General features: G+C 48.4%; 1 protein-coding gene across 3 annotated transcripts; it reads right to left on the minus strand.

Annotated features, from left to right (window-relative positions):
• Positions 1-722: 722 nt before the first annotated feature.
• Positions 723-12,465, minus strand: PEX5 (peroxisomal biogenesis factor 5). 3 transcript variants are annotated; one of them, XM_075164490.1, is made up of 16 exons: positions 12,419-12,465; positions 11,610-11,809; positions 11,065-11,100; positions 10,756-10,888; positions 9,940-10,074; positions 8,743-8,848; positions 7,428-7,518; positions 6,976-7,092; positions 6,497-6,589; positions 6,201-6,320; positions 5,492-5,635; positions 3,261-3,331; positions 2,877-3,092; positions 2,571-2,736; positions 2,218-2,375; positions 723-1,851 (listed from the first exon to the last, which is right to left on the minus strand). In XM_075164490.1, the coding sequence occupies exons 2-16, from the start codon at positions 11,757-11,759 to the stop codon at positions 1,650-1,652; spliced, it is 1,938 nt and encodes a 645-aa protein (XP_075020591.1). In that variant the 5' UTR covers positions 11,760-11,809; positions 12,419-12,465; the 3' UTR covers positions 723-1,649. The 3 variants fall into 3 exon arrangements, with proteins under 3 accessions (XP_075020591.1, XP_075020606.1, XP_075020599.1); XM_075164505.1 differs by lacking the exon at positions 12,419-12,465 and having other exon boundaries at positions 11,610-11,844; XM_075164498.1 differs by lacking the exons at positions 6,976-7,092; positions 12,419-12,465 and having other exon boundaries at positions 11,610-11,839.
• Positions 12,466-17,501: the final 5,036 nt, after the last annotated feature.

Here is a 17,501-nt window from a genome sequence, read left to right on the forward strand (position 1 = left end):
ATTGAGATCAGTAAAAACCAAAAGGCACATCTCTGAGCACGAGTGGTGTGTGTGAGCCGGACGCAGAAGCAGTGTTTCCCTTTCGTTTAGACAGCACAAGCAGCAAATTGTTTTGCGTGCATTACAGCAATTTTTAGAATAGTGCATGTAGGTTTCAGTGCCACAGGGCTGGACGGGAGACACAGGGGAAGCTAGAGCTCAGAAGACATACAGCAAGAACTATTCTCTGCACACACTTTCTGCTCCCAATTGTTACAGTAGTGAGAGAAAAATAAGCCTATGAAGTAGAGGTATGGTAGAAGGTACCTGGTGGAAGAGGAGGGGTAAGTGCTCCCTGCCTAAGCCCCCAGTCTTGACTACTGCAGCAGTCAGGTTCCTCAAAGAGGTGGTAAAATGTAACACAACTTCCCTCACTGCAGATGGCAAGAAAATGAAAAAAAGTGCTTCACTGACCCCTAAATCTAAGCAAGGAAAAAGACAGAGCTTTTGGCATAGGGAAGCTCTTCGGCTGGCTCACAGAACTGAAGCCTGAGGCTACAGCAAAATGAGGTCCTTTAAGCTTCATTTGCATATGAGCTATCAATAAAACAAAACCTGGGTCAAAAGGGGAGACAGAAACTGAGAGAGACTCTGATCTATCTTTTGAAAACCAATGGGCTTATACCCCCAGATATCTATACTACCCACTGCAAGCAGTTCCAACAGAGGCACAGAGAAAGATGTCATCTTGGCAATTTTAATTCTCCCCCCTTTATTATACAAAATACTTTACAATTAAAAAACATTTTCCCCAATAGAATCATATACAGATATTTATAATTAATAAGATTCAGTTACACACAAGATAGGGAACTTCTGCACAAAGGAAAACAATGACAGATGATCAAGTGAAAAGACTTGACCCTTTCCCCACCATATTCCGGGAGCGAAGGTTACATTTTAGATTTTTATTCTTATCCTATTCCCTCAAGTCTGAACTCTGGGATCTCTTCTTACCCTGACAGGCTAAGGGCTTCCACCTGTGTCCCTAGCATAAGTACAATACTCTGCTCTTAAAAGGTTCATGAAGACACACTGAGAAACTAGCATCTGCCTGTACCATGAAGTTACCAGTACCCAGAAAAGGGGACTGCAGCCCCCAGTTTTCCCTAGCAACCCACATATACACACATGCAAGCACATACATGGGGGAAGCATGCTCAAAACCCAGAATTTTTCACCCTTTCACCAAGTGGCAATCCCACCCCACCAAAGCAACCTGCACTCGAGACGCATCCAGCAGGTAGCCTCTGCAGAACGGCTATCGTAAGGTCTCACAGCCAAGCTGGGCATTACGGCAAACGCAGCCTGGTGAGAGGGCTGGATGTGGCTGTCTTCCCCACTTTGATCATCTGCCAGACAGATGTGACACCGGCAGAGTGTCAGTCAGTCATGGAGGTGATAACACAAACCGCTCAGAGATGCTCAGGCCACAAGAGACAGGTAGGGGAAGTTGCACGCTTCAGCGGGAGGTCCTTGAAAAAACAGTTGCCAATGATCTGCCCTACCAGAGCAAAGATATGTGTGAACCCTAGTGAACATTTTCTCTCTAAGGAAGGTCACTGCTGGGCTGGGCCAACCCTGCACTCGCAGGGGAGTCCATCCCAGAGTCACTGCTGGAGGCCAAATGCCTGAAGCAGTGTGGGAAGATCATGGGCATCAGCTGCCCCATACAGGTCACTCTGTCCCAGCATGGAGAGGGCCATACGGAGAGTGCTCCAGATGTTGTCAGACATAGCGCCTTGCTGCCCCCGCGGACCTCGGCTCTTCTGCTGCATGTGCAAAGCCTCTAAGAAGTGCTCCACAGCCTCACTGTCAACATGAGAACATACACATGCTTACTGGAGAAGACGGTATATCTCATACCCCCTTCCCCATTTGCTTCTGAAATACTTCCCCTCCAAAACAGTTTCCTCTTCTTCACCAGATCCTGCCCTGCTCCAGAACCATCAGAGATCCCCCTTTTCTCTCTTAACAGAAACTGAAGTCCACATGGCCCCTACTCCAACTGCATCTGCATGACATTTTGTTCTCAGGCCAGAGTCCACGCACTCGCTCTGCTCTCCTATGCCAAGGGAAGGCTGCAGGCAGTGTGGCACTGCCCTAGTAACCTATCGCAGTCTCTCTCCCACAAACACATGCACACTCAAGGGTCACAGCAGATCTGCCCATGCTTACCGGTGGGCGCCTAAGTTGATGCAACTGATGCCCAAGTTGTAGCGAGAGCGGATGTATCCTGGCTGGAGCTCCAGTGCCCGACGATATGCGGCCACAGCTTCCTCACTCCGATTCCCATTGGCCAGGGTAGCACCAAGCTTGTTCCATAGAAGATGGTCCTGGAGGAGGGGGCAGAGAGAAAGGGCTGAGATAAACTGGATCTTTTTAAGCTCCAAGCCAATCCTCCCTTCCCTGTGTGTCTGTCTTATTCCTCCACACCAAAAATGTACCCCTCATACAAGCAGCACCTCCACCCAAACCTTCACCCATAAACCTCCAGATACCTCCAGCATCCACAGTCTGCCCTTTCTTACATTAGGGCGCACACTGAGTGCGGCACTGAAGCAATCCACAGCCTTCTCGTACTCGCCACTAAGGTTGAAAAGGACACCCAGGCCACACTGAACATCAGGATCCACAGTCGAGGGGTTGCTGCGCACAGCTGCCAAGAACAGCTCTTTCACCTCCACGAATAGCGAGCTGGAAAAGCACAGAACAAAGATACTGGTGTATTGTGGAGAGAACTGGCCTTGGGCTGCTCCCTCTGCTCCTGCCTGGACCAATCCCAACTCTCCAAGAAGCCTTTCAGCTGAAGGCTGAAATTTGTAACCCTAACTCACTCAGATAGCAGGGAACCTAGGACACGCTTGGAAGGCCCCAAGTTTGTCCCCGAGACACTCTCCTCCGGTTCCTTCTCCAGCAGGTGGGCATAGTCCGGTTTATGGCGTAGCCAGTCCCGCAGGGTCTCACATGCCTGCTTCTGCAAGGACTCATTGGTGAAGCTGACTGCTAAAGCCATAAGTGCCGTGAGGTTCCCAGGCTGCAGTTCCAAGCACCTGCAGGTCAAAGAAAGAAAAGTGAATACAGTATTAAATCAGTCTGGGAGACACCCAGACAGGGAGGTTACGCAATCAAGACAGAGCACACCACGCTAGCCATATGGTCCTGGTGGCACTATGCACTAGACAAGGAGCCATGCTCAGAAGCTCTTCTGCAACACTCACTGTCTGAGGGCACTGATTGCCAAAAGCTCCTGTTCATTCTCTGCTTGGGTGGTTCCCAGATATTGCCAGGCCTGGAGAAGATAAAAATGCACAAAGTCAGACTTCTTCACATCCAGAGAAAAAGATCAGCCGATAAACCACAGAGATTAAATCCACTGTATTATGCCACACATTTTTAGAGTGAGACCAAATATATGCAAGTATACACATTAGCCACAGATGTAAGTTTCTCTTGAAAGATATATAGACTTGAAGGCAAGTAGGTCCTCAAGGCCAATAAAACTGGCATTGTTATAGTGAAAAGAAGTAGTGAATGTCTACCTGGAGGTCTATTATAAAGCAATTGTTGGCAGTTTTACACTTTTAAGTCACAGAATCTCCACTTTTAACTTCTAACTGTGGTCAAACTGCAGAGGAAGGAGGAAAAAGCAGATGTCTTATTTCCTAAGAATAAAGTGGCACAGCAGCAGTGCTAATAATGAGACCCCCAAGGTAGGCAGCTGTATATACTTGTGCAGTGGTCCACTAGCAAGTGATAATCTTGGGGAGTTGACCATCAGACCTGAAAGTAGAAGCACTGTTATTTTACTGAATCTTCAATCATCATGACACCAGTACATGAAAACCACTTCCATCTCCTACCCAATTCCATAGGGAATATTTAATTAAGGCACTAAATTCAAAGTACCTGTTCACTTTATGTTGATAACCACACCCCTTGCTCAAAAGTAGGCTAGATAGTTGGCGGGATTGTCAGCATGAAGTACCCAGTTTTTGAACATAAGTCACAAAATGCAGTATCCACTGTCTCACGGAAGGAAATTGTTTCATTAGCAAAGACCCAGACACACTGAACAAGCCACCACGAGCAAGAGGCAATCTACTGTCTCAAATCTCTAATGCCTCACCATATAGCTAGCTGCAACTCAAGAAGAGCTGACCAGTGATAACTGCATAGTTTTCTGCAGGCAGAAGAGCTGAGATTCAAGGTAAGGTTGCGATTTGGATCAACGCAACCATGACATTTCCTTCAGAGCAATTCTTCAAGTCTATTTGATCACTGTACCGTTTGTGAAGTCTTGACTTCTCCTGTACCTTCTGCAGAGTCACAGTAGAAGAATTCAGAATGTTTTCAATACAGCTAGCCAGAACTGGCCCAAGATTTCTTCCCCTAAGGTTTCAACTACCTCTCCATTTATGCTCAGCCTGCAGCCCATACTGCCTATGAGAAGGGAGTGCCAATTCTAAAGGAATATTAGCAACATCTTTTGACCACTTCAAAGCTAAAGTAGATCTCCAAAATCTCTACTTACTTTTTACCTACTCCCAGGACCCTAGAAAGTCAGATACCTGTATTCCCAGAAGCCAAGAACCTCTGTTCTAAAAGGTTACTTTCATCTAAGCCTCAGGATTAACAAATTAGGTATTTCCAATCCTATACAATTAGCAGGGCTTGAATCGGACACACTGAGAATCCAGCATCCCTGGGTCCTTGAGGCAGGCACTCCAGAAACAGACAACATGGGTGTATTTGCATCCTTCCTCTTCCTCCCGCGAATATCCACATCCTCTACTTCTGGAGAAAGCCACACAGACTATTCTATTTCTCAATCCATCCCGCAGAAGCTGAAGTGCTTTATGGAAATAGGTATTCACTGAATTAGGAGCTGGAAACTTGTCTTCTGTATAAAAATCATGCTCTGGCTCACAGCTTCAAATGAAGACTGATCCAAGCCATCTCTCTCAACCCTTTTGGTGTTACATCTTCTCCTGGCATCTAGATGGAAGACCTAACCAGGACCCCAAGAGTCTAATGAGCTGCCCAGAATTAGTCTTTAATACAGACATTGAAAGCAGTTATCTGCCATAAGCATCTCCAAACTTGCAATGCCAATAAAGACTTACACAGAAACAACTTAGGAGATGAGAACTCCTTGTCTTGGCTCCACACAGAGTCTCATGTGCTCCAAAGATTTTACACAGCTCTGGGCCAGAGCCTTTGTGCTTTCTGTAACCGACCTTAGTCATAAACCTCCTTGCCCACAGCCCCCCTGGGGATTCACATACATCAGCTTACATACCCAGAGCCACAGAAAAATGAGATGTTTTCATACACCCTGCACAGCTCCTAACATTGAAGTGAATTTTCTACACACATCCTGACACCTCACAAGGGAAGGACGCAAGCAGCAGGACATCTGGCCAAGGCCTGTTATCTTGCTCTCACTCACCTCCATATGATCTGGCTTCTGTTGCACTGCAGCCTCAAAGAGCAGGACAGCATTGGGGAGGTCACCCTCCTCCAAGCGCTTCCGCCCCTCTTCAAATGCATCCGGGTGATCTCTCATGGGATTATCTTCCTCAAACTGGTAACCCTAGCAAGGAAGACAGATAGGGGCTAATGCTAGGAGACAGGCTTAGGGAGAAAAGCACTCTCTACAGCACAGTCTAGTCTTAATGCATCAGAAACACTCAAACTGCAGACCAGCCAGCACCTCGTCCTCTCTGCTAGTTTGTAACAGATCAGAGAACAATAGCTCATCTTCCTGCCTGCTCTGCGCTGAAAAATTCTCCCAAACCAAGCCTGGAATAAATTGTAACAGAGACTAAACATCTGGTGTGGGTCCTATCAGCTTGGGGCGGGGGGGAGTGGGGGGGCGACAACACTTGCACTCATTGCAAAGAATCCCAGCATTAACTGGTATTTGGTGTTGGACAAGAACTAGACAGCATTTGCAGACAAGCACAAGTGAAAACAGTATTTGTTTAACCCCTAGCTGCTCTGGGATGAGGGTGCAAGTGACAGCAAAAGATCAGTGAGAGAAGGAATCCTAGCAGCATTTGAGGCCTGTGGAGCTCACCTGCGAGGCAGACATACTGCCAGTCTCCTCAAGGCAGTCCATCACAGCGCTAGGGCTGAGAGACCCTGTTCTCTATTACCTTGTCATATGATGAGGAGCTGAGGTCTTCGTAATCAGAGAGCCAAGGGTGAGCCTCTGCATCTCTCTTGGCCATTTCCTCCCACTCTGCCTGGAGTTTGTCCCAGAAGTCCACATCTGACTGAAGGGAGAACGGAATGTGACTAGAGTACCTCAACCATAAATTGAGCTCTATAGATACCCCAGAGAACTCCCTCTTAAATGTTTGTAGCCCTCCTCACTGCATGCAAAGGAGAGAGGTAACCCTACCATGGGCACTCAGTTGGTACCCCAGCCCTCCTCCTCTGTCAGCTTTACCTCCACAGCAGTCTTTGCCTGCTCAAATTCCGTATCAAGAGTTGACATGTTCCCAGATCGCGCAAATTGATCCACCCAGGCATCGGATGCCCCCTAGGAGTTTGGAAACAGAAACACACCTTTCTTTTTAGAATTTGGCAACCTCAGGGCACATCCCAAAACAGCAGGAGGGTCTGTGATGACCCCTCCGCCCCATCAGCAAGAACTGATGGGCTGTAAAGTAGAAAAGAGTTCATTTGGATATCCCCTTCCTCCCAGGTGCTACGGGAGATGAGAAAATTCATAGTGCCCAAATACCTTCCCAGCTTCTGGCTAGACTCTGCTAAGAAGAGCCCAACAGCCCCTCCCTCACCTCCCCCCAGCCTAGTCATTAGTAAAGCATTGCTGAGAGTTGGACTTGCCATTCTCCCTCGCTCCCAGACTGTGCACTGTGGCAAAAAGCTTTCCTCCTTCAGAGCACATAGGGCTGGGGCTCCTACCTGCTGCTGTATAAACTCAGCTGCCCATTGCTCTGCCTGATCTTGGTCTCTGTGGGTCACCTGATTAGCTTCGATCGATACCCTCCCATCTCCGATCTGGCGGACAAACTTTAGGAACTGCGGCAGAGAAATGAAACAAGGGTGGAGCTGGGCAGATGCTTTGCCAACAAGCCCTCTGCCCATGCCCCCCTCCTTCACTAAGGGGGCTTCTCTCTGCAAAGTGAGCCAAAAAGGCCCGAAAAGGTGGGGAGAACAGGACTGCACCAGAGTCATGTGGTACAGATGGATAGTATCTAGAGTGGATTGTAGGGTTCAACTTCTAAGAATCAGGGAAGAAATGGAAACACGGGACAGCAGGAGGCTTTATTCCTTTACTGTCTTTCCCCTTCTCAATTCCCCACACCCCTTATTCACACTAGATACCTATCAGCCCCAGTCAGGGAATTTCTTACCTCGGAATTCTTGAGTTTTGGATCATCGACTTTAGAGAGGAAATCACTAACAGTTTTCTTAAGATCATCCTCAGGTTGATATTCCTCATACCTGTGTTCAAAGGCAGTAAAAGGGAAAGAGAGAGTCTGATACCAGGCAACAGTGAACTTTTTCACTAACAACAGTCTACACAATGGGCCTGACAACAGTATTGAGGGATACAACCCCTCTCCAAAGACTCTGGGGTTCTCCTAAGTTATTCAGTACCTTTATCCATCTCTAAAAATTCAAAATTACTACTAGGTTAACTGTGCAAGTGACTGACACAAACAGTACTAGAATTAAACAATTACAGTGACAGCACAGTTCTGCAGAACAGTCTGGATTCTTTGGCAAGCTCACATGCTATCAGACATTGCAAGTTTTAGCACTACCAAAAACAAGGTCAGGTCATATATCTAGGAACAAAGAAAGTAGGTTGTGCTTATGGAAGAGGAACGGTGTCTTGGAAAAGCATCAGCTCCGCAGTGGATTGAGGGCTCATAGCAAGCACACAACTCAATATGTTGTCTGGCTTACAGCAGGATAGGACCAGTTCCAGGTGTTACCACTACATTCAGTCTTGGTGAAGTCTTTGGACCTGGCGGCAGTAACACGGGAATATCCATATTTGCAGAAAGGTATCAGAAAAAGCAAGAGCCAGGACAAAGGAGAATCCAAATATGCAAAATATCTTTTAGGGAAAGATCTAAGAAGCTCAAATTGCTTGCTTGTGTTTTGCTTCTTTAATTGAAAAACTTGACTGTAGTCAACCGGTATCTATACAGAGAAGATCTGTAGTAGTAGACTGTTCTTTAATCTACCACGCAAAAACAAATGAAAATAATGTCTGGAAGGCTGAATCTAGAAATATGCAGAGGAAAGGCTGGATGTGGTTTGTCAAACAGGGAGAATAAAGTGAAGGAAGTTTACAACTAGTAGAGTCTAGTACTTGAGATCTTTAAATCTAAAAGAGCATCTGTTGTGAAAAAAAGTTCTGCTCGATTAGGAGTTCCTGAAATCACTTTAAGGAACCTTGCATTAGGTATGAGATTAAGTTAGCCTACACGATCACAATATGTTCCTGGAACTAGAAAATAGAAAAACTAGGATCTCTTAAAAACTTCAGTCTCCAAGCATTGTTTCCTTCTTTCTCTGAAACCAAAGGCCTGAGAACATCAATCTAGGTTAAATGACTAAAAAGCATTCAGGCCATAACAGATTCCTATCACCTATCCAGACTTCACCCACCCAAGTGCCTAGCAGCAATAACTAGTCTTGAGATGACAGACTCACCATTTATCCGCCAAAGACTGATCTTCCGATTCCCCAAGCCACAGTTTCTCCTCCGACTGCTCTAGGTATTCTTCTGCCCACTTGGCAGGAGACACAGACAGTGGATCTGCATAGGACATCAGGAAGAATGGGGAGAGGACTAAGATAGGCTGACCATCACTCAGATTTACTTCAGATTTTGCTTTCTCCACTTTACACACAGTTAGCTAACATACAAAGAAGACCTCTTCAAAGAAAGACTGTTTACGCTTGTTTCTTCTAACTTTGTTTATTCTGATCTAAAAATCAAGCCTTAGGTTCAGACTGTGTATTAATATAGATGCCACTGTGGTGCCAATAACCTTATGATTCTCTACTTGAATTTCACAACTTACTTGTCTGCTCCATGTGGGATACTATGTAGGTCAAAAGCACAGCCTACAAAGCACTAGGTTTTCATCAGAACTTTCTCAAAGACCTTTGTAAATGCTGATTTATATTTCCAGAAGTATAAAGAGTGAAGGTCAAAGAATGGGACAACCTGGCTCTCTACAGTGGCCACTCCTGGAGAAGAGAATAGCATCTATTTAAATCTTACTCATAACTTCCAGATTAGGTCATGGACGGTAACAGGACCCTATTCCAGCTCCAGCTCTATACACAACGCAGGATGGCTTTTCAGATAAACTACTGGCTAGCTTGAAATGGAAAGCTTAACCTTTGGGCCAGAAACACTCACTTTGCACATTTCCAAGGTGCAACATCCCTCTACCTCCATGAAACTGATAAAAAGTATTTGGCCAAAGCACACTAAACAATATTTACCTTTGTACCAAAGGCAAATTATCCTTAAGAGAGGGAATTAGAGAACATGTAAGCAAGAAGCAGTACCAGACCATCTCCAGAATTTGCATCAATTGAATCATAATAATTTTTATAAAAGCAATTTGAATAGCCTGCTTCTCTTAAGTTCTCCAAGTAACCTAAGCTAAAAACAAAAGACCCTTATACCTGAATAAAAGCTTCCACACCACGTTGTTCACAATTTGCCTAAGCCATCGCAAAAGCAGCTTTTTTTTCCCCGTTAAAGCTGCTAGAGTAAACACTGACTGCTGGGCCCCAAAGCATTACTCCAATTTCACATTCAGTAACTCTCCACTATACACAGGCATGTGACTGGGCAACGTCTTGACAGTAATTCCGAAAGGGACCCTTCACCTGTCACTTCAGCAATGAACTCCTGTGACCAGTCAGCCTCATTGTAATCTGAAGAGACATCACCAGCACTATCTGCTGCAGCCAAGAATTCCTGGGTCCAGTTTTCAGAAAGCGCCAGGGCTGCCACACCTGGAGCTACAAGAAGAAAAAAACAAAAGTGAGGATCAGAGGACTCAAAGGCATCATTTAAGTGTTCCAGGCTAGCCCCCATCATCTCTGATCTTTTCCTTTCTCTTGGTTAGAATAAAATCACAGAAAGATTCCACTTGGACGGAATCTCTGGAGGTTGCTAGTGTTCTCACAGCAGGTTAACACTAAAGCTAGAGATTAGGTTGCTCAGGGCACTCATCAGGTAACTTCTGAACTTGTCCAAGGCTGGCAATTCCCCAGCCTGCCTAGGCACCTGTTCCAGTACTGAACCGTCCTCCAAGGGAAGAAATGTTTCCTTACATCTAGTCTGTTCCCCTTTCTGCAAATTGTCTCCATTGCCCCTTGTCCTTTTGCTGTGTATTGCCACGAAGATCCTGGCCGTGGCTGCTGAAGACCACAACTAGACACTCCACCCCTCACCCTCCCTGCCCTTAGACTCCTCTTCCCCAGGCTGAACAAACCCAATTTCCTCAGCCTTTCCTCTTACACCACATATTCCAGTCCCTGAACACCTTACTGATCTCCATGGGACTTGTTCAGTGTAATGGAAAGCCCAAATCTGGAAACAATCTCACAAGCGCTGAATAGATGGGAACCACCCTGATAGGAGCTTAACCATGACACCAAGATCTTTTCCAGCTCTCCACCTACTCTAGCTCCCCTCACCTCGCTGAGGGGCCTGTCGGAAGCTTGACTGTTCAATCTCTTGCATCTCAGCCAACAGGTCATCCATCTTAAAGGTCTGGGGTGCACGGGACAGTAAAGGGGCATTCTGCTCTTGCAGGAACTCCCCAACCAGCTGCCAAAGACAGAGGTGGATTACAAACATAGCACAGAAGATGAACAGGCAGAGCCATGGAACATGAGAGAAAGAAATGGGCTTGTCAGAAGGAAAGATTAATATCAGGTAAGGGGAAAAGTAGCAAACAGCGTTGATGAGAAAAGCAGTAAGGAGATGCATCAATCTGTTCTTACCTCATCTTCGGTGGCCACTCCCAGTGGTTTGGATACCTACAGGGAATAGTGGGCAATTATCCTAACAGCTTTGACCCCATACCCCTCTTCACACACACCCCATGACCCGATTAGTTTACATCTTCCTTGAGCTTAGGCTGTCAGCATTTTCTTGCATTAGCTGCCTGCTTATGTGGAAGCTAAAGGAGCAGGAATACCTTGAGTGACACTGTCCCACCCCCCTCCCATCACTTTCTGGCTTAGGGCCTGTGACAGTCAGGCATTCAGCTCACCACAGCCACCAACATCCTCTGAGTGCCCATAAACGCAGCTTCCACAAACAGGCCCTCACCCCACAACCCTGCAGGACAAATCGGGTGGCCCCGTCACCTCCTTCCCCAGAAAAAAAAGCAACACTACACCAATCTGCACCAACAGTCCCCCCGCACTGCTACCCCACGCCCCGCTTCAGCCAGCACACCCCTATCCCACTCTGACTGACCCAGTCGCGGGCAGGCCCTACATCCAGCCCCAGCTCAGCAAGCGGAGCGACCGGCAACACTCACGGCTGCAGCTCCGGAAGCCCCGGGGGGCCAGGCCAGCGGGCCCTGAAGTCCTTCCTGCCGCAGGGCTTTGTCCTGGGTGAAGTGGCCGGCCAGCTTCATGAGGGGGTTGGAGCCCCCGCACTCCGGTTCCACCAGCTCCCTCATGGCCATGGCGCCAGGCAGGGAGGGAGGGTCGCCGCCAAACCCCACCGGGCCTGCACCTGGCCCCGGGGCGGCACAGACACCGGGTGAACGCCAGGCGGAGCGACCGGCTGCCGGGGGCGCGCGGCGCCGGGCCCCATGCCCCGACCCAGCCGCCGCCCGCCAGCCCTCCCTCCCCTGCGGGCCCCGCAGCCTGCGGGGGGAGGCCGGCCGCTCCCTCCGCCTGCCCGGGTGGGGAGGCCGGGGTCAGAGGCATGCCGCCACGGCGCCACCTCCCCCGCCGGCTCCCAGCGCGGCCGAGGGCAGCCCGGGCGGGCACAGCTGCCATGGCCAGGAAGAGCCTCCGACCCCCACCGCCCCGGGCAGCGCGACCCCACGGGCCGGGAGCGGGGCAGCGCGACCCCACGGGCCGGGAGCGGGACACCCACCCCCACCCCCCTCCGCCCTGCCCCAGCCCCCGCCCGCCGCCGGGCCGGCCCGGGAGAGGACACCCGCTCGCCAGGACAGCAAGGCCGCGGCCTCCCCAACGAGTCCCGCGCCCCCGCCCGCCCCTCCCGCCAGCCGCCCGGGCGGCGGGACCCCCGCCCCGCCCCGGCACTCCCCGCCCCGCGCGGGCGGGCGGAGGGGACGGCGCGGCTCGGCGGGGCTCCCCGCGCCCGGCACCGTACCTGGCGCTGCCGGGGCTCGGAGGGCTCACGGGGTGGGGGGCGGGGCCAGCTCTTAAAGGGCCAGGCACCCCGCGAGCGCCGCACCAGCGCGCCTTAAAGGGCCAGAGTCCCGCGGGCTGCCAGCGCCCGGAGGACTGCCCCTGCCCCTGCCCCTGCCTGGCCCCGGCCGCGGCCCCGCCCCGGCCGCTCGGGTCCCTCCCGCCGCCCGGCCTCCTTGCAGCAGGCGACATGCCGATGCAGCTGGAGCTGCCCCCGGGCGGCTTCGGGTCTGCAGGTGCAGCCAGGGGGGCGGCGCGGGCGCTTCCCCGTGTCACCGCCCGCTGCCGGGCGCCGTCCCCCTGTTCCCGAGCCCGGCGCTCCCCCGCTGGTCCAGCACCGGTGGCGGAGAGGACGGGCATGCCAGCACGGGCTTTGCCAGTCCCTCTGCCCGCCGCTGGAGCGAAGCGGCGTGTATATGGTATGTATATATGCTGCACAAATATGCGTAATGTTATAATACATCATTAAAACTATGTCACAGAGTCAATAGCACACGTTCATCTGGCTGACGGACTGCTGTTTTATTATTTGCTTTTGGATCACTAAAATGTTGCAGCTGGTGGTAATGGGTTAAAAGTGCCTGCATTTAGCTGAAAAGTACGTGATGGCTTCAGATAAGCCATAGAAATGTCAACTCCGTTACAGTTTTCATGCTTCTACACATGTGATTCCAAAGGAAGAGCAAACCGCTTGGAAAATCAGAGCTCATTCGTGTATAGCCTCTAAAAGAATGGGAAAAGCACGAAGAGGAGCTTGCAGGATGTGTACTGCCTCCTGTGACATTAGGGGCTAGAAATAAATTGTTTTCAGAATCAAATCCCATCCTCTCCTTTTCAAAAGGAATATGCTTCTCTGCAGGGTCCTCTCCAGACTTCCCAGATGCAGTTCATCTGTCCAAAAACTGATGTCTGGTGCTGTTTTAGGCACTATTCTTTGGCAGTAAGTCTTCTTGATTGCTCTCCTTACAGCTTTGAAATGCATATGACATCTACAGCCAGTTCTGTGCTAGCAAGTAGTATGGCTCAACAGGAGCAAATCTTTAAAGTGATAGAGTTGGGGCTGGAAATCCAACATCCATACCAAACATGTTTGGGGAGCTTTACTTTGGATTACGTCTTCCCTGGTCTCATGGACTGCACACCAGTTAGTGGTGTGAAATGCATGAGGTGTGCTCCTGTGTACGGCACAGCTACTAGCTTAGCGCCACCTGAAAGGAATCTAGTTTGCACACCAAGACTGTTCTGCAGTACAAACCAAAGCCCAGCAAGCAGGGATTACTGGAAATTTCACTTTGAAAGTGCACTTCAGACACCCATTCAGGCATTGATGGGGAAGCACCCTACATCTGGCAGGCAGCTGTATTAAGATGGAGACACTTGAAAAGACATTTACATAACCACTCTTACACATGGAGACCGAGGCTGCACGTGCTATATAACACTGGCACAATACATTCCACTCTTCCAGATGTCTGCCTTATGATATTGCTTCCTACTTGCCTGTAAGTTGTAGTCATCCCAGGACTATGAGTGCATTAACCCGATCCTTCCAGAATGAAGCCCCTGGAATGAAAAAACAAGAACGCTACTACCAAATGCCAATCCGGTATATGCTCAGTGTGATCAAGGGTTAACAAGAGCACTTGAAGAGAGAGACAGAGGGAGGAGGCTTTTGGGCAGAATCTTGAATTACTTTCAAGAAGAACAGATGGACAGTGCTGCTCCTAGGAAAAACAATAGACTGTACAAAGACATGGAGAAGGGGAGTGTAGGCATTGAGATAAGGCATGGCCATCAGAGACTGAGCAATGAAGAAGTCAAGACGAAGCAGTTTTGATTTACAAACGTTTATATCAGGGTCTTGGGGCATGCCCACGACACCAGCCTATGATACCAGTCCAGCCTGGCCTACTTCAGGACAGGGACTCCGAAAGACTGCTCTGTAAAAAAGTGCTCACAGCCTCCCTTCTTCAGTCTGAGCAGCAAGAACAGGCCCCATAGGGAATGCACCCAGGGTCATCGCTGCTGCCTGCAAGGACAAGACACACTAAAGAAAAATGTATCCTCTCTTCTTTTCTCTTCCCCTCTTTCTCTTCTCCTGGGAAGACAGTTTCTTTTCCCTGGCTCTTGGCTGCCTTCGAGCTCACCAAGACTCTTGCAAAGCAGTGCTCATCATTGAACTGGTTCCAACATTAAGCAATCTTTGATCTACTGCAAATGTTATGGTATCATGACCTGTAGCAGGCCTTCAGAAAGCATCTTCCATGGCTCAGTCACAGTTTGCCATTGCCTAAGAGTGAGGCATGGGTGCCCCTCCACCTGAAGGTACAGAAAGAGACCTTGCAGAGTGCGACTTTCTAGGTCTTAGACCCAGAGCAAAGGAGATGGAAGGAAAAGTTGGATGGCCCCATTTATCCCTTACAGTCCTGAAAGACTGTGATGCAACTAAAGGAATCAGAAGTGGCAGTGGTGGCAGAGCATCCAGGACAACCACACCTATAGCTGTTGGTGGATAAGTATCCTACTGAAGCCACAAATATTTCTGTCTGCGGGTAGAAAGCAAAGGGTCTGATCTAAAGTCAGCAGGAAAAGGAGCAAAGTCAATGGACCCTTGCATGCAAAGTGTAAATATTTTGGCAGTAAGAACTGAAATATCAGGGGGCCTCAATAACTCTTGGAGAGTTGAGAAAAGCAAATTGTACAGTTCCTGAAAAGGCTATTCCGGGCTTTGCATCCTTCAGCCAGTCTGAGTTCGATGATAGCCAGTACTCGCTGAAGGTCCTGGGCCTGATGGGGACCAGTCACAAAATGGAGGTCTCTGCCTAGCTATTCCCCATCCTAAATTTGTGAAATTCATTATTTCTTTCCAAGTGCAGAACTTTAAATGGTGTTCTACTCTTTCAGACCAATTCTCCCATTGATCAAGATCATTGGAATATTAATTTTGTCTTCCAAATACATTGCAACCCTTCTCAGGTTAGTGTTGTCTGCAAATTTAATAGGCACACTTCCTAGTCCACTGTATAAATCACGGAAGAAACTATTAATACCACACTGAGAACAGATCTCTGCAGGACTCCTTCTTGATACTTTTCTCCAGATAGGCAGCGTACCATTGAAAACCAGTCTTAGAGTTTTCTAATCAGCATCAGACTCTCCTAACAGCAGATCCAGTTTCCCATGTTTCCTAGCTTGTTTGTAAGACTGTCAGATGAAACAGAGTAACAATCCTTACTGAAGTCTGTCCTGGTTTGACCCCAGCCAGCAACTGAACACCACACAGCTGCTCGCTCAACCCCTGCCTCCAGTAGGATGGGGGAGAGAATCAGGAGGGAACAAGTAGGAAAACTCACAGGTTGAGATAAAAACAGTTTAATAATGGAAATAAAACAAAGTAGAACAGTAGTAATAATAATAATGATAACAACAACAATAATAGAATATACAAAGCAGGCGATGCACAATGCAACTGCTCACCATCCGCCAACTGGCACCCCACACGTCATGAGCGTGAGAGCCCCCCCTTCCCGGACCATGCCTCCTAATTATATACTGAGCATGACGTCACACGGTATGGAATACCCCATTGGCCAGCTGGGTCAGCCGCCCTGGCTATGCCTGGCAGAGCATGGGGAGCTGAAAAGTCCCCAGTGCAAGCACCACTCAGCAACAACCAAAACATCAGTGGGCCATCAACATTCCTCTCATACCAAACCCAAAACACAGCACCTCCCCCAGCTACTGGGAAGAAAGTTAACTCTGCTCCAGCCAGAACCAGGACAAAGTCAAAATTTATAACATCTATTGTTACTTCCTTATCCACAAGGCCTGTTAGTCTACCATGAAAGATTGGTTTGACTTGATTTCTTTTTTTGACAAATGGAAAATGTTAGTTGTCTACTTAATGTTTATTTGTTCCAGTATCACGGGGGGAGGCAGTAAAGTAACACTGGCTGGCCAGTAATTCCTCAGATTCTTTTTTTTTTTTAAATAGACAATATATTTGGCCTTTTCCAGTCTTCTGAACTTCTCCATTCTCTAGAGATCTCAAAGATAACTGCCAGTGGGCCTGATGTTTTTCAGCCAGCTCAGCCAGTTCTCCAACCATCCCAGGATAAATTTCATCAAGCCTAACTGGTCTGAAAGCATTGATTTTGCCTAAGCGCTTAGAAATCTAGAATGGTTTTTTACCCACTTGTCATTGGTGCTATTTAAGGTATTCACCTAGCAAATTCTTGGTATCTTTCGTCGATTTTCCACTTCACTGACCAGAAGGCCAATCCTTTTACTGGTCTTCCCCTCACTGCCCATGTGGTGACAGGCACTATTGATGGGCTAATAGTTCTTTTCTTGTCCACCACAGATAAGGTAATTATTCATTGCCTCTTTGAAGCATCTTTGTATGTACTTGAAGTCAGTTGCCATGTCTCCCTCAATTCCTTCTTCTCTAGACTACACACTGCATTTTTTTCAGTCCTCCTGCTTGGATGGCCCAGGTGAGTTGTTCCCTCTGTGGCTTCACTCCCCCACATTTGCCTGTTTTGTAGCAGTGTGGTACTCAAACTGGACGCTCAGTCCTGTGTCACTCAGTGCTGCGAGTGCTGAAGTCACAGTAGTACAGAGTTGACCTGACAGCTTATTTCATCCGACCTACAAGCTATCCTTCTAGCCATACAAACTGGTATGATGTGTGCCTTTTTGGCAACAGCATGATGTTGATGTACGTTCTGCTTTTTTCCAAGGAAGATGATATTCTGTGAACTCTGACACCATATGAAACTGCATTTGCAAAAGCAGCAGAGGATCTTTTGGCCCCGAATATTCCCCATCTTTGACATACTGATCCTTCGAACTTCAAAATCAAAACTTGTTCTGAGGTTTTTTTGAAACACATTGGCCTGTTTTCATATAAAACCAAACATCTGAGGAAGCATCTGTGGTCCCACTGAGCGAGGATGAGAGTCAGGAACGACTAGGCTCTGCTCTTGGACCCATCATTTTCCCATTCTTTTGCTATCTCTGCCTCGGTTCCCCCACTTTCAAAA

The sequence above is a fragment of the Calonectris borealis genome, chromosome 1, assembly GCF_964195595.1.
Source record: "Calonectris borealis chromosome 1, bCalBor7.hap1.2, whole genome shotgun sequence".
Classification (NCBI taxonomy): domain Eukaryota; kingdom Metazoa; phylum Chordata; class Aves; order Procellariiformes; family Procellariidae; genus Calonectris; species Calonectris borealis.

Bases quoted from the DNA above. Each gene is read 5' to 3' on its own strand.
- PEX5 (XM_075164490.1), bottom strand. From the start codon at position 11,759: ATGGCCATGAGGGAGCTGGTGGAACCGGAGTGCGGGGGCTCCAACCCC. The intron at 7,519-8,742 runs GTGAGTCTGTCA...CTTTGAACACAG, and splicing joins CAGTCTTTGGCGGATAAATG to GTATGAGGAATATCAACCTG. The intron at 6,590-6,975 runs GTAGGAGCCCCA...CCAAACTCCTAG, and splicing joins CTGAGTTTATACAGCAGCAG to GGGGCATCCGATGCCTGGGT.